This window comes from Sus scrofa, chromosome 8, assembly GCF_054392235.1.
Source record: "Sus scrofa isolate SSC_HxYL_T2T_F1_AM1 chromosome 8, Sscrofa_HxYL_maternal_Yorkshire_Landrace_v2.0, whole genome shotgun sequence".
NCBI classification, from domain to species: Eukaryota; Metazoa; Chordata; class Mammalia; order Artiodactyla; family Suidae; genus Sus; species Sus scrofa.
In genome coordinates, this window is record NC_139390.1 from 130,278,451 (window position 1) to 130,300,827 (window position 22,377).

A 22,377-nucleotide genomic window follows, 5' to 3' on the forward strand; every position below is an offset into this window, starting at 1 on the left:
GGAATGTGGGAAAAATAATTTCTGAGGGAAGTTTTCAAACTGGCAAAATATATTTGCATATTCTTTATTCCATAACACAAGTCTTGCATTAATTGCCTTCTCTAAAGAATGTTTCAATGTCTTTTCTAAGTATAGTGATTCTTCATACAGTTTTGTTCAGGCTTTACCACTCTGTTTCTAGAAATGAGGTCACTTTTATCAATATCCTACATGGAAGTGGTTAATTTAACCAACAGAAATTCTGCCTTTTCAAAAGGTTTGTCTTTTCTTGATAGCTTCAAATCTCCCTAGTGACTATTTCTCATAGAATCAGTCCTTTCCACTGCCTATTGCTTCCCTCATGAGAACTCAAAGTAACCTCTCAAGGTCAAACTCAGAATGTACCAATTCCCTTGATTTGTTCACCACAGAACCTCCTAATGCTTGCTTCAGCTGCATCAAAATACTGTACTGAACTGCTACTGGAAGGGTCAGGTTCAACTGAGCCCCTACCACCAGGGGAAGCCGGAAACTCAACACTAGTTCGGTTGCAGGTACAGGAATCCCTCCAACTCCTTCCCAGTCCAGCTAAGAAATGTTCCACAAAGTTGAGGAAGAAATACTTACTCTTTCCACGTTAAAGGTTAGTCATGGTTATTTCACAGAAAATCTGGTTGAGCCCCAAGTGTTACAGTTGTTTCCTTGTCCAGGTTTATAAAATTGATAAGCACTCAGGCACTGCTTCCATGGGCAAGCTTCATCAAATTCAGGGCTGAGATTAAGGTTACAGTTGCATTGTTTCTCCAAAGACAGGGACCTGGTGTTCTATGTTGCAATCAAGTCTCAATCAAATTCACCCCACCCACAAGCTGCACACTGGTCTATCTAGCAATTGTGTCTCTGCCAGATCGACCTCAGTCTTTCAAGCTTCTCATGTGTCATTGACACTCACCAGGGAAGTGGGCAAGGATAGGGAAAGAGAAAACACAAATTTCTGGAGGCAAACAGCTCTTTGTAGAGGAAGGAGGCAGGCCCCAAAACATGCAGCAGTTAACACTGAATACGGGTGAATATCTGGAGCAGAGTGACAGCAGAGAGTCCTCATGAGATATTCTGAGGAATAGGCTACAAAACCAGACAAAACACCCTGTTATATATATTTAGACATGTAAATTTTTTCTAGATGTCTATCCCCAAGTCCTACCACTAAAATTTTACAGATAGCATGATTTTTCCACTGTAAATGAGCCCCTGTATTGCAAAAATCATGAATTAATTTTATCTGTTACCTGCTTGCCCAGGTAGCTCATTATGTATATATATCCAAAAATTTTATAGATTAACATAGTTTTATGTCTATTTTATAATAGTCTGAACATAACCTTTAATTTCCTCTAAGTGCAATAGCTATTTAATGGGCTTCCTATTGTGCTTAATCCCTTTGTTCGTATACAATGTGGAGCACGCTTAAAACGCCTATGTGCCCTTCTGTTGAATCTAGAGCTATTCATAATGTGATTTCCTCTTTCATCCTTCTCCTCTGCCCATGAAAGAGTGGTGTATGCTATGTGGGATTACTGAATAGTTGAGGAATAAAAGCTCAATTATTTCTGAAGCTTCGTGAGAGTAATTTATGCCCTTTAGATCAGAGCTTCCCAAACCTGGATGATCAGCAGAATTACTTGTGAAAATGTTTTCGGAAAAATTCAGTCATCTGGGCTTCCTCTAGAGAGAGTCTGATTTAGCGGACTCAGTTTTTTTAAACTGAGTTAATTCTGAGGCTCAAGACAACTGTTCTATTGGAGAGCATCACCTGGACCCTCTTTCAGAAATTGAAGATCTATTGCCCCAACTGCTGTCAGGGCTGCTGGTAAAAAGGCCTAAACCACCCTAAAGGACTAATCTAAGCTGAATTGGGCTGTTTCACTCAAGGGCAAATCACAGCACCAGTACCAAGGGCCCAGCCCCATATCTCATCTGGGCAAAACTGTGAAGGCAGCTCAAGTCTCCGCAAGCCTGGCTCCTTCCAGGCATTGATCCCGAGGGCACTGCCTTTAAACTCCTACACATCATTTGCCCTTTGAGAACCAGCTTCCTGGGGACCTTTGTGATGGGCATTTTCATTGGAACTAGAATGGCAAAAGGGAGCCCTCCCCAGATTTCTCCTCAATATGAGCCCAGTCCCAGGAGGGAAATAATCCACCTTTTATCCCCCTACCTACTTTGAAAGAAACCCAGCTGTCACAGCTGCTTCCTCCGGGAATCATTTGCTCCCTACCTATGCTATGCATTCTTTCCTACAGTGAAATGCCTTTTCCTCTAACTCCTCTAATCCAAACCCCCAGTTCTGCCATTGCTACTCATGACTAAAATCTTTCTTAAAGCTTTGCCACCTTTCTCAATACCTGGCTATCCATGTGTATATAAATCTCTAGTGTAATCATGAATGTCCTTATGTACTGGCTTGCAATCTATAGATAATATGTCCTAGAGAGAAGACAACAAGAGTTCTGGTTTTCCTTTAATTGCTTTTTTTTTCTTTCCTGTTCTAACTTTTTCCCCATTTTTTATGGAGAAATAATTAACATACATTATAAGTCTGATGCATACATGATGGTTTGATTTACATAGATTGTGAAATGATTGTCACAGTAGGTTCAGTGGATACTCATCTTGTCATACAGGTACAAATAAAAAGAAAAGAAAGAAAAAAGGGAAAAAAACAAATTGTGATGAGGACTCAGGATTTACTCTCTTAAAAATTCTCCTATATATGATATAACAGCTTGCAGCAAGGCCAGATCCTTAACCCACTGAGCAAGAACAGGGATCAACCCAGCATCCTCAGGGACACTGTGTTGGGTTCTTAACCCAAAGAGCCACAACAGGAACTCCATCTCTTGTCTTTTTAGTGATAGCCATTCCAACAGGTATGAATGATATCTCATTGTTATTTTAAAATGCACTTCCCTAATGACTTCGGATGTTGAGCATTTTCCTGTACCTGTTGGCCTTTCATGTATCTTCTTTGGAGGAATGTCTATTAAGATCTTTCACACATTTTTCAACTGGGTTATCTGTATTTTTTTGCTATGGAGTTGTATGAGTTGTTAACATATTTTGGATATTAGCCCTTTATTAGATACATGATTCATAAATATTTTTCCCACTTCATAAGATCTTTTTTTCACTTTTAGTTTCCTTTGCCGTGCAGACGTTTTTAGCTTGGTCTAGTTTCACTTTTAATTTTTATTTCTGTAATATGTTAAATGTGATGAGCAGTAGTCTATCTTAACATGGGATTATAGTTGCAGTTGTTTTTCCAGTAATGTGCATGATTCTGATATATTGTCTCTTGTTTGAAAGAATAAATAAATTTTTTTTTTCCTTTAAAATAAACTAGAAACTTCTGGAGTTGGACTAAGGTTTAAATCTGTTCATCATTTATGAGCTTTGGCACTTTGGACAGTTATCTGACCTTTGTTTTACCATTCACTCTACTGTAAAATGGGGATGAAAAGAATGCTTGGCCACTTAGGGATTTTGAGGTGACACAGATGAATACTTTGAATGCATATTCTTAGCACAAGAGCACACTCTGGTTTTGAGGCTTTTATTTTTCATTTTTATTCTAAGTGAATATATATATATTTTTAAATTCTGAATTATTCATATATAATAAGGGGTTAATTCATGAAACACAGTTATAGACTTTTTACTTGAAACACAACTGTCAAATGAAACAAACAATGAATAAAGAGGTGTGCAGAAGCAAACTACCTGGTATGTGGTACCTAGCTCATGGTAAAGGTTAGCTCCTGCTGTTAGCATTTAAAACTACCTAGCTCTTGTTAACATTTAAAACTATCTTCACAGCCAGGAACCTTCATCACTATTGATATGATATTTCAGTGTATGATAGAGAAGGAATGCAGTGATGATGGTTTTACTCTCAACTCTCAGAAGAGGTAAATGCTTAGGTCGGGAGAGGAATATATCAAACGTAGCAGTTGGTTGAATAATTGTATAGCAGATTCCCTCTTACTGCTACAGAAAATCATAACCTTCCTACTGAGTTAAGTGTAGAAAGTTGTGGTTTTAAACAGTGGTGGTTCATCACAACTTGTGGATATTTTAAAAATATACTTCACTTTGAGATTCAAATTTATGTGGAGTGGCATGAGTCCCAAGTATCTCTATTTTTTTAAACTTTCTACAGGTGATTCCTATGAGTTTACAGGGTTGACCAAACATGGTAAAACTGGCAGGTTAAAAATTATTGGTATTATTAATCAGGTCATGGGGAGACAAAAGTAAGATGATGTTTGGGATTGGTAATAGAATATTATCTTCTAAAAAGTAAATCACAAATAGGCACATCATGTATTGGGACCAAGTGGTGACTGTACCTTAATGAAGCCATTAGTGTCTCTAGACAAAGAGAAAGCATATACCTACTAGGAACAGTGCTAAGGATTAATGGAAGAACAGAAAATGGGGAGTCACAGAAGGCATCGTGTTCTTTAGAGAACTATGCAAGAGAAAAAAATATTTATCAGGAACAGCTAAAGCTAGAATTATATTGGTAAGGGCATGCCTTTGGGGAACAACGTGAACTTATAAACTACCTTAACATGATATCATTGAAAATTCTGTTCCCTGAGTACTCGGATTCAGAGGTCACCCAATAATCCATGGATATTTGTCATGCTATAGGGAGAAAGTCTTTAAATTGAACTGATATGAGTAGTCCTTCTACCTCATAAAATTGGTATTGTAAGTCAGATACAGTCATTTATGACATATGTAGTAGATCTCCTATGATCCTGATAAATCTAAGAATCCCAGAGTCTAACTGAATTAAGGAAAAAAAGGGCATTCTTAGGTCTGAGAAGAGAGGACCAAAACTCTCATGGTGGTAAATCTCAAGTCTGGGGTCTCAGCATAGAATGAGATTTTTGTTTACTAAGTGACATTGCTCTGCTTTACAACCACAAGACTTTGTTACAAAAAATTAATCGGAATTGTCTAGTAACTTCCTGAAGCAATAGGAAAGTCTCACCTCAACGTCTCATCCTTTAGGGCAGGATGTTTTGCAAAAGGATTGCATATTTATAGCTTTCCTTCAATCTCTAAATTGGCCTAAAAAAAAATAGTTGAAAATACATTTTTAAAAACTTCAATAATATCGTGTCTGGCAGCGATGTGAGCAAAATCACTAACCCTGTCGCCAGTAAGCAACAAAGGAAGCTGGTTTGATCGATCAGAAAAAACATCAGTGTTGACTATATCCCACTATCTGAAAAGCCAATCTGTAAAGTGTTATCAGTAAAAGAAGCAAAGGAGTGCTGAGTGAGAGGAAAACAGGAAATTCTAAAGCTGCATTTAGTAACTCCTTAGGTGACAAGTAACAAAAGATAGGGAAAAGAAAAAAAAAGAAAATTCAGCTACTTCTAAAATTTTTGGAGCGTCTTTTAACGCATCTTATGATAAATGTTTTGATAGTAATGTATGTAAAGACAAAATCAAACAAAAAATTCACAACTCAAAATATAACTGAATAAAAATGGAGACATCTGAACTGAGTTCCAAAACTCTAAATAAGGAATAACATTGTTTCCAACAGAAAAAGAACTAAAGCTGAAACCATTCTTTATAGGGCCAATGACAGCAAAATCCTGAAACCAAATGACTACTCATTTGGGTTGGAGAGGAGATAAAGCCATTTTAATACCTCATTCAGTCACTCATCTTTGTCATTTAAGCATCTCCTGCAAGAAAAAAATGTGACAGGCAATTACAAAGAAAATACTATGATCTTTATTACCTTCTGTAAGGACTTTATTCCTCCCCCTTGGCTCAAGTTGACGGAACTGTCCAGCTTGCCTTCTACCTCTCAGTCCAGCATACATAGACAGCTAAGAGAAAACAAAAATAACTTGATTCTTTGCTAGCTTTCATACTGAGAAATAAGATATCCCTCGCCATATCAGTAAACAAGGGTGAGCAGGCAAGCCCTGAGGGAACTCGGGAAGGAAGCAAAAAATACCTGCCACGGAGCAGCCTTCAGACTGCAGCCACTCCCAGTGGTGCCCCTTCCCTTGAGAAAGCTCAGGATGTGAAAACACAGGATACTGGCCCAAGATAGCTTAGGTGCATATCAAAGGAATGATTTCAGTGAGGCCGGGGCCTTTGCATCTTTCCATACAAAGAACAGTGCTAAAGTCCTTAACTTGAGTTATCTAGTTTTCCATTATTAGCAGTAATCATTTGTTTCTATGACCTGCCCTTTGTTGCAAAACTCCTATATATCCTAGCTTCCCTCTCGCCCCCTCGTGCCAGTTTTCTAAGGGCTACCCGAGATGCTGCCTCCTGGGCTGAAGTCCTCGGTTTGGCCACTGGAACAAACATAACTCTCAACTTTTAGTTGTAAATAATTTTTTTAGCCCACACTATATACTGTAACCCAAGGAACACAGCTGATGTGCATCTAGTTGATGGATGGATATCTACCCTTTTTTTTGGTAGAAAATAAAAGAAATACAGAAAAAATAAATCATCATGATGTCTCTGGCCAGAGAATTTTTTGGTATGATAAAGGATATCTTAGTGAAATTCTTTCCACTTCTATACAACACATACACATACAAACATAAATGTGTCTCCTTCTACCCAGATATGTATGCGTACACATATTTCTGTTCAGTTTAATAGCTCTTCTCCTCCTACCTCACCCCACTCCCTGCAATCTGCCCTCCTGGTAGCTTTTAGGCAACAGATATCCATCTATATTTGGCCTTTTTAATAAAAGATTATTAACATTTTCATTTTGTAAGTGATATGAGGATATAAACTATCTTGGTATCAGCAAGTTCATACACAACTAAAAAGTTGTTTTTTTTTAAATATTGTCACTCCATAAACAGAAGAAACTATTATTTCTAAATTTAAGATCAGCAATAATGTGACCATCGCTGATGAAAACAAAGTCGATCAGATATGGGGCTTATTGTTATCAAGGTGTTATTTCAGGTGAAATTCATGAATTAGGAAATACCAAAGACTACGGTTCTCTATTTGGACTCTTTTAGTTTAATAACAAGGTTAATTTATTACTTATGACTTCGGGGGTTCTTTCTAAAACAAAAACTTCTCCTAACTGGAATAAAATATAAAATAGGTACATAGACAATTGCAATAAATACAATACATATTATATTATTACATGTTGTTAATATATTCTTATTTTGTATATATTTTTCCTTTTATAAGACAATTGTCATGGGTCTAAGGTGTACCACACAGGCTCCCCAACCCTGCTTCAGGACTGAAGCACTCATTTTCCCAATTACTGGTGTGACAGCAGGCAGACAGGTATGAGCAGAGAAGGGGGGCTTGGGCCCAAGTGGCAGGAAACCACGCACGGTGGAGTCCAAGGGCAAATAAAAGCGGAAACCTCTAGACTGACAGGCAACCACACATTTTGGGGTGATAAGTGCCCTGGAGGCAGACAAGGAAAGGTAGAAAAGAGCATAAGTCTTCAGCATCCAAATGTAACCTGTTGCTTATTATGCCCTAATTATAATGTTATAATATAATTAGCTATGCAGATAAGAAGTACCCATCATGCACTGATGTCATGACACTTCTGATAAAAGCTAAATAAAGACAAAAAAATCCCTCTTCCCTTCAGGAAGGTGGAGCTAGAATCAAAATTAAGGAACACAACCCCCAAATCCCACCTTCCCAGTGAATATCTGCCCCATGCAACTGAATGCCCCCCATAACCAGCATGCCAGAGAAACACAGCTCAGCTGCTTGCCTCTCTGCCCTTCTCTTTTTAAGAGGTGTATTTCTCACTTAAATAAATCCTCACTGTTCTTTCTCAATTCCCATCTTGTTTCCGAATTCCTTCTGCAAGGAGACAAGAACCTTCCCTTCGCAAACAGTGGGATTATTGGCATCTAATAGCTCTCACCTATTGTTTTGCCCAAGCTTATGCCTTTTTTCCAGGGAAAGCCCAAGTCCAATGACTGATCACCACAGAAGAATAAAGGCCTGGCCTCCCTGCACCAATTTGTGATACTTGTAGAGAAGCCCCAGCTCCAGAGCTCCTGTTGCCTTGGCTTTTTGGGGCCTTTGTTGTGCCTGCCCCTGTCAACTTAAAAAGAAAAAAAATGTGCACAACTTAAAAGTTGAGAGTTAAGTTTTATCTTGGGCAAAATGAGGACTCCAGCCTGGGAGACAGCACTTCAGACAGCTCTGAAATACCAAAGAGGCAGAGGGGACTGTCAGTATATATTCTGGTGAAAGGGGAGGTATGGGCAGCCGTGCACACATTTATAGAAGTTTGCTGCTCATCTTCTGAAGGTTACTGCTAGTCAAGAGGACCAGACATCACCATGAAGGATGTTAGTGCTTTTCTAGCTAGGAGGAGATGTAAGAATTGGGCTCACAAAATCTTCTCCTGAGAATATCTATCTGAAGACCTCTTCTGCCAGTTTTCCCAGATGACAGAGTGCCTCACTCCTGACCTCCACCCTGGGCTCCTTTCAGGGGGTGCTGCGGGTCTAAAGATGCAGTGGCTCATGATTCCATCTGTGTAGAGGCAGATGGCAGGTGCCGATTTCCAGGGCTCACACTTCAGTTCAACACATCCCTCTACCCAGGTTAGCTACCTCCACTTCCCATACAGACGCTAATGCTGAGAGTCCCTGTCAATAACCTTCCATAGGTGGATCTCCCTTTCAGAGTCTACTTCCTAGGTAACCTGACCTGGAATACCCATGATCAGACAGATGAAACAACTCCAAAGTAGCCCCTACATTGGGGGGGGGGGGATAAGTTGCAATTAGATTAAAATGCTAGAAAGCATAGTCTTGCTCTTCAGAATTTTATCCTCCAGCCACCACAGAAACCTTTTGAAAGCAGCATTAGCCCTCAGGGTAAAACAAAGTTTGTGGTCACTCATGGATATCTTCTTATCCCTATTTGCTAAGAATGTGGAGTAAATATGCAGTAAAAGTGGCATATAAGAATAATCCTTCCTCAAACTTGATTTTCCGAAGGAAGATTTCAAAAGTCTGTGTGACCTCCTTCTGACAAAGATATAAGATGCAAAATGCAAGGCTATTTTTAGCCCATTATGAATAAAGAACTAACCCTCACATTGCAACCAGCTACTTAAACGCAGCTACTAGAAGGAGAAAACAACAGTACTGCCCAACTCAAGGCTGTGCTCTTTCCTCCCTGGGGTTGCTTCTTTAGAAATAAATTTTATACTTCAGTTAAACATCAGTTCTTATAAATTCAGTCATCCCTCTGTATCACAGGGAATTGGTTCCAGCATCCCAGAGGATACCATCATCAGAGAATATTCAAATCCCACATATAAAAGGACATGGTATTTGCATATAACCTACATATATCCTCCTGTATACTTTGTCATCCCTAGATTACTTATGATACCTAATACAGTGTAAATGCCATGTAAATAGTTATAAATACAACGTAAATGCTACGTAAATACTTTCCAGCACACAGCAAATTCAAGTTTTGCTTTTTTGGAACTTTCTAGAATGTTCTTTTTCTAAATATTTCTGGTCAGTAGATGGTTGAATCTGTGGATTTAGGACCCATGGATATGGAGGGCAAAGGGTATACTGTAGAGTGTTACAGCTACATTAAGAAGTCACAGTTAGGGAGTTCCCGTAGTGGCTTGGCGGTTAATGAATCCAACTAATATCCATGAGGACGTGGGTTCGATCCTTGGCCTTGCTCAGTGGGTTAAGGATCTGGCGTTGCCGTGAGCTGTGGTGTAGGTCAAAGACGTGGCTCAGATCCCACTTTGCTGTGGCTGTGGTGTAGGCCTGCAGCTACAGTTCCGATTCAACCTCTAGCCTGGGAACCTCCATTTGCTGTGGGTGCAGCCCTAAAAATGACAAAAGACAAAAAAAAAAAAAAAAAAAAAAAAAAAAGAAGTCACAGGAAACATGGTAAAGGAAACTTTTTGCATATAGGGGTGAAAATCATCCAAATCTCTTAATCATCCAAATTATTTTCTTGTCATAAAGTATGAATGAATCATAACCATCATTAAAAAGCCTTTTTTTGTGGCAAATATTAAGCGCTGAATAACATCTGACTTTATGGTAAGTATATATACATATGTAGAGATAGAGATATTAGTCATAAAAAAGAATGAAATATCATTTGCAGCAACATGGATGACTGAAATTATAGAATTATCATACTAAAGTGAGGTAATTAATTATAGAAATTATCATACTAAAGTGAGGTAAATCAAAGACAAAAATCATACACTGTCACTTACATGTAGAAGCTAAAAAATGATACAGATGAACTTACTTACAAAACAGAAGCAAGATCACAGACACAGAAAGTTATAGTGACCAAAGGGAAAAGAGTAGGGAGAGGGGAAAATTAGGAGTTTGGCATAAATGGATACAAATGACTGCACATAAAGTAAGTAAATAACGAGGACCTTCTGTACAGCACAGGGAGCTATACTGAGTATTTTGTAATAACTTATAATGGTAAAGAATCTGAAAAGGAACACACATAAATGTATATACATAACATATCACTTTGCTGTACACCTGAAACTAATACAGGACTGTAAGTTAAATGATACTTTGAAGCTTTAAATTATATTTAAAGGATATTATGTGATAGAAGAGATGTGAAGTGACTGTCAATCTCTCCTGGGAACGTAAGACAAGTGCTTTTTCAGTCAAATGTCATATCGTGAAATAACTACCGGCTGTCCAAGGGCCTTCAGTGGAAGCAGAGAATGGAGACTGTCATGGGGACAGGGGCTCATAAAATGCTCCAAGAGGTCAATGCCATTTACTAGATCAGAAGAATGGATTAGACTAAAAGATTGGAGAGCGTGGTCATTTTGAACCAGCTGCGTAAGTCAGTGAAAGGGCATAAAAGTAGGAAGGAATAAGAGAGGACAGCACGGAAGGCAGAAATAGCCATTATTACATTTCCACCTTCTGTCCAGAAGGCCTTGATTGGTCAATGTAGTCTGCCTCTCTTTTCCCTTATATCACTTTAAAATCAATCTAGATGGTAGATGGAGACAGACAGTGATGTGAAAGCTAGTATAATTAACTCCACCAGTGGCAATGTCTTTAAAAGCAAGATACGGAAACATTCCATTACACATTTCTGGGAACAGCAACACTGAGATTTATAAAAATGAACCAGAACGCCTCTGCTGGGAGCTGTAAGCTCTTGACAAAAATGAACTTCTATCTACCACAAACGAACTTAAACCTCATAAATAAGATCTGTTCCTACTATATGTAGTCTATATATATAGTCTTTTTAGGGCTGCATTCATGATGTGTGGAAGTTCCTAGGCCAGCAGTCAAATCAGAGCTGCAGCTCCCAGCCTACACCACAGCCACACCAGATCTGAGCTGTGTCTGCAACCTACACCACAGCTCATGGCAACGCCAGATCCTTAACCCACTGAGTGAGGCCAGGGATCGAAGCCACATCCTCTTAGACACTAGTCAGAGTCTTTATCTGTTGGCTACAACGGCAACTCCCTATTTTCATACATTTTAAAATTAAGATAGACACTTTTTATTGTTCTAATGGAGAATTTTAAAAAATAAAGTTTCTTTAATCTCTTGTATGATAAAAATGGTCTCTAGGGAAACTGGCTGTTACCATACATGTTTTATGTCTTGTTTAACTCTTGAAAAGTACCTTGCATTTTAATAGTCATAGATGAAAATAAATCATATAAGGTAAACTAGCGTTATTTTCTCATGTAAAAATTAGGAAAAAAAAAAAGCTGCAGCAGACAGAAGCAACACTATCTATAGTACAGTTTTAGGGCCTCATATAGTTGTCTATAGAATAAGACAATTATACTTTTAGATTAGATCCAATAGTTTGAGAAGCAACCTGCTGTAATATGCTGCATGATATTATTAGTAATAAAATCAGGATGAATTTGAGGGATAGAGAAGTGTTCAAACTGCAGTTCTGATACTCACACAAATGCATGGCCGGAGATAGGATGGCTTCCTGAGACCCACCGTCTACACAGGGGCTCCCTCCTCCCTTTTCTTCCCTGGTTACTCTCTTAGAATCACTCTTTAAAACTGGACTCCCGCTGGAAGTTACAGTCCTCTGCATGGAGGTATGTGAAATAGGAGGGATTTCTGTTTCCCTATCTGCTACTGAAAATCTGATTTGGGGCTTCTTAAGGCTTGTTATAAAGTGTAAAGGAGTCTAGTCATGGCCTATGTGGATTAGTAGAAGACGGGATCAGATCTCTTACAATACAGAGAGGAACTGCAGTGTCATCTACACACCTGTCACTCACAGGGCAGACTCACGCCTCATCATGTGGATTCATGAAATTAGAAATACTGATATACGCCTATAATATGCTATGGACTATTCTAGGTTCTCAGTGTTAACTGCTATGATCAAACCCTCAGTGAGTAGGTGATCTAGTAGAAGAGACAGGAGTGAATAAATAAATTAACAGATGAACATATAACTTAAAATACTGATGCATCCTCTTCAGGAAAAAGAAAGGGAAGAAATATTCATGTGGGACTCCTATTTCAGATTATTTGTGGAAGACTTCTCCAAATAAGGCATTTCAGCTGAGGTCAGAAGCATGAGAAGAAGCCAGTTGTTGAGTCCAAGGTGGACTCAAGACCCTGAAGCTCAGAGGCAAGAGCTGTCGATGACTTGAGGTGACAGCAGCTTGACAGCTGCAGGCTAAGAAAGAAGGACATTGTGCAGGGAACACAGGATGTCACAGGGGATTTGGAAACCAACAAAGTCAGACCATGTAGCAGTGCCAGGCCCATCAAAGTAAGGCTTTCATTCCATTTCTGCTGGGAGCCATGCTAGGGATTCAATCAAGGTTGCAACACAATTGGTTACATTTTAAAGTATTTTTCCTATTTAACAAAGAACAAACAAGCAAAAACTCAGATTTTAAGTGGCAAAGGACTTGAACAGACATTTCTTCAAAGAAGATATACAGATGGCCAATAAAAACATGCCAAGAAGTTAATCATTAATCATTAGGACATGCACATTAAAATCACAATGAGAAACCACCTTACACCTATGAGGATGGCTGTCATCCAGAAAAAAACAAAGTGTTGGCGAGAATGTGGAGATACTGGAACACTTGTGGACTGCTGGTAGGAATGTAAAATGGTTCGGCCACCATGAAAAATAGTATGGTAGTTCCTCCAAAAATTAAACATAGAATTACTGTATGATCTAGCAATTCTACTTCTGGATATGCACCAAAAAAAAAAAATGAAAACAGGGATGCAAACAAGATATTTGTATACCAATGGTCATAGCTTCGTTATTCACAGCGGCAAAAAGATAGAGACAACTCAAATGTCTACTGAGGTGTATGAACAGATAAACAAAATTTGGTGTGTATATATATTTTTTTCAGCCCGGCACTGCAGGGGCTTGGATTGCTAATATTTTTCAGCCCGGCACTGCAGTGGCTTGGTAGCTTGGGTTTGATCCCCAGCCTGGGAACTTCCACAAAAAAAAAGGGAAGGGAATTCTGAAACATCTTATAACATAGATGACACTTGACGATATTAAGCTAAGGGAATTACACCAGATACAAAAGGGCAAATATTGGATAATTCTATTTATATTAGGTACATAGAACAGGTAAATTCATAGAGACAGAAAACAGAATGGTAGTTGCTAGGAGCAGGGAGAAGGAAAGGAATGTAAGTTATGTTTAATGAGTACAGAATTACAGTTTGGGAAGAAGAAAGAGTTCTGGAGATGGATGGTGGTGATGGTGAGACGACAATGTGAATATACTTAATATCACTGAACTGTACACTTACAAATGGTATCTTTCATATATGCATATTTTGTCACAATAAAACAGATTATTCCTAAAGCTGCCTCTAGGACTTTTATGAGGTCAAGAATATCAATTTTATCCTTCTTTATTTTCTAATCTAACCCTTTTTATATTAAATAGTCTTCTAGTTATGTATTGAACACCACTTTGTAACAGGTTATAAATATATGTATATATATGTTTAATTTTGACTATTTCTAACTGCTTAATTTTTATTTCAACTTGTTCTTGATTAATCAAGAGGTTGTATTTCATAACTTCCCAAGGAACTTCAACTATGTTTAATTATTTGTTTTATTTTCATTGCCTCAGGAATCCTTTCTCTCATTTACTGAGTGTGTGGGATCTCTTGGATTTTATTATTTTTCTACCTTTTTAAATGTTCATTTGAAAACTTATTTTTAGTAGAAATCGGCTTTTTACTTACTTTATAATTTATTTTCCTTTCTCTTTGTCCACTCCTAAGTCTGGATATTTTGTAGTTGTTTAAATTTAATATTTTGGGGACCCTGGTTTTAGATAACATTGGGGGGGGCTTATTTTAGCCTTTATAGCTCACAGAAAATCTCACGGCAAGTTGCACAATCTGCATGATTCTTTGTTGTGCCCATGTTTCTGCACTCAAACTTCTCTCCAAGTGAGGAGCTCTTCAAAGTCTACAGCCCTGGGTAGTTATCCCAGGTCTTTTTGGGGTCTAGTACAACTTGAGAAGCCCTGCTCTAGATCTGCTTCCGTGCATTTACCCCCCTACCGGATCCCTAACCCACAGGGGCCCTCACTTGGGCCGTGTGAATCTCTGTTACCTTCAGGAGTGAACTCCCAGAAAGCCATTCACTCTTTGTCTCTGGATCATGGAGATTCTGCTCATCTCAGCATGTTTTTATTTCTTTGCTGGTACATGAAAACATTTTCAATTATTTTTTGTTGTTCCTGTTTTTTAAAAATATTAGGAAAATATGTATTTTGTAATTTGTATGAACCTATGTGCTCATAAATGTAGAAACATCTGGAAGGCTATACAGAAAATCATTATGTTAACAGAGCTTATCTCTAGATAAAGTATCTAGATTCCTATGTTTTCCAATGACCAATCTCCCTCCACATCTAGAGCCTTCTGAGAAAGGAAGTAGAGAGATTGTAGGGTTACCTAATTTTCAACTTTCTTTATCCGGTGTAATAGGGCATTATAAGTTACAAAATTTAAACAACTTTCTCCTCAGAACACTCACTCTTGGACATCAGAGAGGAACAGTAATGCCTTCTCTAGCCATTTTAGAAGTTTGTTTAGGTAAATCAAGGACTTTTCTTGTTTTCTTTCTCCTATTTTTGCCTTCTCTCAATCTCATCTTTTTTTTAAATTTGTTTTGTCTTAGTTTTTACATTAAAAAACACTGGAGAAAATTTTAATGAAGTAAACCTGGATGTATCCAGACAAATGAAGAAAGTCCAGCAATAGTGACCACACATCAAAATAATAGGTTTAATTCCTAGATCCATGTTCCTAGGTTGGAGCTACAAGCTGAAGAGAGAAATATCAGAGAAAAGAAAAATTCCCACTATCCGCAGAGAAGACGTGCTGGTGGGAGCCCCACGTGAGAGTCAAAGCTACTGATTTTTTAGTTTTACATAAAATATTTTGGTGGCTTAGAGCAGATCTGGACAATATAAAGGTAGAGAAACTGTTAAAGCCAAGAGGTACCTGAAGTGTAGAATCATTAGGATTGGACTATGGATTGAATATTACAAAACAAAGTAACAGGGAACAAGAGGACCACCCCATCTCTGGCAATATTTTGGAAGTGGAATGACATTGATAGGAGTAGATCAGGAAAGCATTTTTAATTTAAGATCACATGAAATGTATGTGAAAATTTCTCTCTGAACCAGACTTGAATAGGGTCATGCTTAACTCCTACACAGTAGCAATTCTACCATATATCAGGAAAAATGTGTTCATACTTACTAATAAAAGCGGTTTTTATAATTGAAAATAAGAGGGTCAGAAGATCCAAGTTCAAGAAAAAGCTCTACTATTTAAACACTCCACTTAAATTTCCTGAGCCTTGTTCTACAAGAAAAAAAAAAAAAAAAGTAATAAGAAAGTAGTTAGGTTACCTGCTCTTCTCACAAATTTTTTTGTGAAAAATTGAATAAACTGGGAGTTCCCATCGTGGCTCAACAGGTTAACTCGATTAGTATCCATGAGGACAAGGGTTCAATCCCTGGCCTTGCTCAGTGGGTTAAGGATCCAGAGTTGCCTGAGCTATGGTATAGGCTGCAGACACTGCTCGGATCCCATGCTGCTGTGGCTGTGGTGTAGGCCAGCAGCTACAGCTCTGATTTGACCCCTAGCCTGGGAATGTCCATGTGATGCAGGTATGGCCCTAAAAAAAAAAAAAAAAAAAAAAAAAAAATTAAAATTAAACTTTGTTCACAGTACCTTATAAATTCTCAGTACTATATCATTTATTATGTTCATTATATAAGCATTGTTATTATCATGTTCTCCCCCCATCCCTACCTTCTTTTCCCCTTCATGATAAATACTGCCTATGTGTGGGGTTTGTTGGTTTGTTCTGTTTTTTTAAAGGACATATGGCAATTCCCACTGTGACTCAGTGGTTTTAGGACCTGACAGTGTCTGTGAGGAGGCAGGTTCAATCCCTGGCTTCAGTCAGTGGGTTAAGGATCCCAAGTTGCCTCAAGCTGTGGCGTGGGTCACAGATGCAGCTTGGATCTGGTATTGCTGCTACTGTGGCTGTGGCATGGGCTGTCAGCTATAGCTCCAATTAGACCCCTAGACCTGGAACTCCCATATGCCACAAGTATGGCTGAAAAAAGAAAGGAGAAAAAGGACATATGGAGAAAGCTTATGAATCTATGCAGATTTCTTTATGAATGATAAATTTAGCATCATCCACTATCTCCTCCCATATATGTCAAATATTTTAAAGCACGATTCATGCAACACCTATATTATTTTCTAACCTGTTGTTCCAGAAAAAAAAAAAAGCCTGAAATTCATTTTTGAGGTAAGCAGCTAAAACTGGGCATGCCTGGTTCATAATTATTTCTCCCTTCCAAGACAAATCTGGCAGGTAAATTTAGAATGCCTTCGGAATCTCTGATAAGTCTGAAACAGTTCTCCATGGTTTATCTGTCAGTTTTTTTGCTTCAATAATGCTGTATCACAAACCACCAAAGAACTCAGTGGCTTATAACGATCAACAAGCATTTATTCTCCAGTTTAGGAGTCTGCATTCAGAGAACAGTTTAAACTCACCTTGATAGAGTAGGTTGGGTAACTCCAGTTCAGGCTTTGGCAGTTCCATTAGGCTCAGTTCCACGTGTGCTTGTCTGGGCCTCAAATGAAGGGGACTGGCTCTGCAGGGCTTGCTCTTCTCATGGCAGATTGCTGGAGTGTGAAAACCAAGCGACACTGGACAAGCAGACTGGAGGACGATACTTACGCTACATCTGCCAATCACTCCACCGGCCGAAGTAAAGCCATGTGGTCAAGCCCGACATCACTGGGTCAGGGAAGAACACTCTGCAGTAGGAGAAAAGATTGAATATTTGCCAAATACAGTTCCCATTATCACGTCTTAGTTGCAAAATTTTTCTCATGTTAATGACAACTCTAGTAATTTTGTGTCCATCTGCAAATCATAAAATAGAGTCTTACTGTGTAACATAAATATAAATAAGTTAACATAAATATAGCATCAATGTAAGATCTATTTGGAAAGCTAAGGAAACCTGGTCCTGGCTCACATGTAATAAAATAATCTTACCATCAAAAATGTTTCAGGATACAGTGATATTGTTTTATATTCCACCATGACTGTATATCCTGAAAATACCTGGATATTTCTAATAATTTGTTTTGTGTAATTTGTCCTGTAATGCACGTGAAATTAACGGTATATTTGTATAGATTAAACGAAAAAAAAATTTCATTACACAATACACAGCCTGTGGGGTTGACTGTCACAGGAGATCACTGAATCAAATACGGTGACTAGAATTTTGAAAGCTATTGGAAAATTTTATGATGACTAATAGCATTCATTATTATTCATGCCGAGCTTCAGGTAATGAACTCTCCCACTTGAGGCTCTGACTGATCACCTCAAGGGTCAAATAGAATGGTCTCCTTTGAGTAGCTAAACAATACACTATTCATTTGGGAACATCCATAGGCTTGGAACACAGATACAAACTAATTTTAGCGACCTCCTGAAGTCCTATTATGCTTTAACATTTCAATGTGGTACAATCCTATCTATCACTATCAAAACCGTTCTTTGTTATTAAGTATTCATCCCAATTGGTTTTGATCACTCTGAAATGAAACAAGATTGAAATTCCAGCTATTTCTCAATCGTATGTAAATAAGTAATCCATTTTAAATTCAGAATTCAAGCAAAACTGTGAACTCAAAGAAAAATAATTTTTATTTTTCCTTAAAGATGCATGTCAGCCTTATTCCAAGAGAGGGTCTCTGTCCAAAAAAGGCACAGAATGAGAAGGATTAAAGAGACTGCTTTTTTATTTTCTCCCATTTTTCCTTGTTCCCCAGAAAATTCTCCAGTCCCCAAGGCAATGCAGGAAAAATGCAAATACTAATGTGAGTCTTCCAGGTTACAAATGCAACATCATTTCTCCCTATGCATTATGGAGTGAAAAGACAGAACTGGTAAAGCAAGATAGAGATCACTTTCCAGTCCTTCTGAATTGGTTTTCACAGTATTGTTTTTATTCCTTTATTTTTGTAAGACTGTATATTAGTACAGTCATATTTTATATTAGATACAGTCATATTTTAAGACGAATAGAAAATTCACCCATAGGCCAAAATATGCATATATGGAAAAATTATCTGCTATTATGAATTATGTAAACTCTTACCTTAATCAAAGGCAAACCATCTTTAAATCAGTTTTATTTTAGTAAAAGTCTTTTGATGGGTAGGGCAACAATTCTATTGTGTGTATATAAACTGGAGAGGCACAACATTATAAAATATTTCAAGTTATTTTGAATCATCTATCATGATCATTAATTCCATGAAGAGAGAAAGGATGCATAAATAGTTGGGAGGATAAGGGTTTGAGCGGAATTAGGGAGGAAATAAGATGAGTGAGAGAAAGATTGATGAGGTCTCTAGTCTTAGGTGAATACAAAATACAAAACAAAAATCAAGTCAAAAAGCAAAGTTAACATATAGGTGAAAGTCTGTGGGAATTCACAAGTCTATTCTTTACTTAGAAATATATAAATGATAGCATGTATGTGATTAGTTGCTGTTTCTAATTTTTCAAATGTATTTCCAAGATATTTACACTTTTAAACCATGGTAGAAATGTATTTTCTGGTTACACATTCCAGTTAATTGAGTTACTTTTATTTGACATTTTAAAAAACTACTAGAAATATTAGTTAAATATAACATTTGTTTCCTAAAAGTGGAGGGAAATATTATTCATAATTCAAACTTCTTTTGGAATACCACAGATGCTTACATTTTCAACAGCTCTATTTTATTATCCAAGTAATCACTAAAGTCTATGGACTAACATAGTTTGTGATTTTTCTGAGAGGTATTTATAAAACAAATGGAATGCTGTACAATTGGTGCTTGGTTATCACAGTGAGTACAGCTACCTGGTGCCATATGTCTGGCTGGTCCTGGCTGGGAGTGCTAAAGACATCAGAGGTTGGTATATAGCTGTCCTTTGCTGCAGAGGAGCCACTGACAGAAGCTGAACTATGAAAAAAGTAGCTTCCCATCCTTCAGCTACATCTTATGTCTCCTATTTTTCACTTAATTAGAAGTCAGATGAGAAGAGTCCAGGAAGAAGAATTTGTAGAGACCTAGCCTCAGCATCACAGAAAAACAGGTGGATTTGGACATGCAGGTAAATAACTGTACTAAAGCTGATTTTCGTTTTTGTGAAGAAAAGAAGTCCATTACTAGTATTACAGATGTGGAAGGTGAATGCATGTGAGGAGGTATGTGTTTGAAAATGTGCACATTTAATAATGTGTGCAGAGAGACATTACATAAAATTTTGCATTTTAACTAGTTTAAGCAAAATTGTCTCTCTCCATTACATACTGGATCACTCTAAGCCTGTTTGGAGAATCATACTTTTGGAGCATGAGAACACTGTGGAAATTACATAGTCAACTATTACTCCTATGGATGATCAATAGTGACTCTACCTTCCATTTTTTTAGAAATCACCAGTTTTATATTAATAGAGTAAAATACATTCATAATATTTTTATGTAAATTTCATTTTTCATGATAGAAAAGAGAATATCACAATTTCAGTAGATAGAAATAACTGCTGATGCATAACAGATGCATTCTTCTTTTTTTACTTTTTTCTCCCATTATATTTTCTGATTGGTTGTTACATGTGAAAACTACTGGGTTAGGAGTACGTATCTTGTATCTAGCCACTTCATTGAACTATTTTATTAACTCTTTGTTTTTTGAGGATGACAAGCAGAAAACCATTCTGTCTCCTTTAACAAAGTTATATCCCTGATTCTGCTTCATATTATATTTAATTAGAGCATCTACAAATACTGTTACCGGACCATAAAAATGAGTCTTGGACTTAAATTCTAGACATTTTTACTTTTGTTATGCTTACAGTTTTAAAATTACCTCTCAGCCTCCGATTTGCTGCCATGTGCACAAGTAATCTTTTGACATTAATTTTTAGTTGTTGTTATTTTGGTTTGTTTTTCTTTTTAGGGCCGCACTTGCAGCATATAGACGTTCCCAGGCTACAGGTTGAATAGGAGCTGCAGCTGCAGGGCTCCATAAGAGCCACAGCAGCACTGGATCCAAGCAGCATCTGTGACCCACATTGCAATGCTCGATCCTTAACCTGCTGAGAGAGGCCAAGGATCAAACCTATATCCTCACAGAGGGACACTGTGTCAGGTCCCTAACCCGCTGAGCCACCACAGGAACTCTTTTGATATCTGGAAGTGAGTTATATTTTCCTTATTTATCTTAGTGATTTAGAGCACTATAATTAAGAGTTTTTAAAATATTCAATATACTTTGAAACATGCTCATTGGGTATGACTCAACTGTTAGTAGCTAAAGGGTGCCTGTTGTTGCACTAAATGTTATGAAGAGGAAAATGAACTCACTGTAACAAAAAATGGTTGCTTTCAAACCATTTTCCTTCCAGTTGTTTAAGCAAGAGTGCTGTCATAGGGAGCCTGTGATAAAATTCTAAATAAGCACAATGGTTAATAGTTACTGAGTGTTCACAATGTGCGGGTTATTGAGTTTTACATAGATTATTACCAATTAGTCACAATCATCTTTTTTTTTTTTTTTTTTTTTGTCTTTTTGTCTTTTGTTGTTGTTGCTATTTCTTGGGCCGCTCCCGCGGCATATGGAGGTTCCCAGGCTAGGGGTTGAATCGGAGCTGTAGCCACCGGCCTACGCCAGAGCCACAGCAACGCGGGATCCGAGCCGCGTCTGCAACCTACACCACAGCTCAGGGCAACGCCGGATCGTTAACCCACTGAGCAAGGGCAGGGACCGAACCCGCCACCTTATGGTTCCTAGTCGGATTCATTAACCACTGCGCCATGACGGGAACTCCTTTTTTTTTTACAATCATCTTTTAAGTTAGAGTCTGGAATTACGTTGTTGATGAATCTGAGGCCCTAAAGAGGATGAAGTATTTGCCTATGTCATACAGCTACCACCTAGCCAGCTTGCTTAAGAGTGTGGGCAGTCTAACCTACAATCTTCTTACACATTGTGTCACACAGTCCTCTAAGAACTGAGGAAGGAGTGTCAAATATATAGTAACAGGTCACGGCAGTTTTATGGAACTTTTAAAAATGATGCGGCATTTTGAGAATGAAGAATATTCCAGATAGAGTCCCTCTAATGGGATAGTGGTGTGAAGAGTTCGGGACTAGACAGAAAGAGTGATTAGACTGGTCTGACTGAAGCAGAGAGTTACTAAAGAAGAATCAAGAACCTGGTGGACAAAGAGTGGGAAAAATCACCAATGCTACCCTAAATATTTTTTTTTTATATTGAAAGTAATGGGGAACACGAGAGGAAGCAGAACCATGAAACAGTAACCATCTACAGCAGACCTTCTAGATCGCTTTCAGCAGGGATGTTAGAAAGGAAATTAAGATAGTTCAACCTAAGGGCTTATGAAGGAAAAGAGACCCCCAGAAATCACAAGCAGCAATAATGAAGGATGAGAAAAATAGGTGACACAGAGAAACAAGCTCCTCTGGCCGTGGTGGATACGTTTCCTGAAGCCTACTGCAGGTCCAAGCTGGGCAGTCAGAGGGAACAAAGCCTTGGGTTCAACAGTTCTGATGCAATTTCCATCTTCAGAATTCTGTCAAACCGAGCTGCAAATATTTTATCGAAATCCTCCTAAGATTTCAGGTAGCCTCCAGCTATGCTGAATCAT

At 38.0% G+C, this 22,377-nt stretch overlaps 1 protein-coding gene across 3 annotated transcripts in view; it reads right to left on the reverse strand.

The window, feature by feature from the left end:
* Nucleotides 1-22,377, reverse strand: part of LOC146401045 (uncharacterized) — a 269,811-nt gene that overhangs the window by 27,927 nt on the left and 219,507 nt on the right. For 2 of the 3 annotated variants that reach the window (XM_084973386.1, XM_084973387.1), the window contains 3 exons: nucleotides 17,178-17,444; nucleotides 15,858-15,962; nucleotides 5,807-5,897 (listed from right to left, as the gene is read on the reverse strand). In XM_084973386.1, the coding sequence (XP_084829512.1) occupies nucleotides 17,366-17,444 (79 nt within the window). In that variant the 3' untranslated portion in view covers nucleotides 5,807-5,897; nucleotides 15,858-15,962; nucleotides 17,178-17,365. The remainder of the gene's footprint in view (nucleotides 1-5,806; nucleotides 5,898-15,857; nucleotides 15,963-17,177; nucleotides 17,445-22,377) is intronic. The other variant, XM_084973389.1, reaches the window with a different exon arrangement.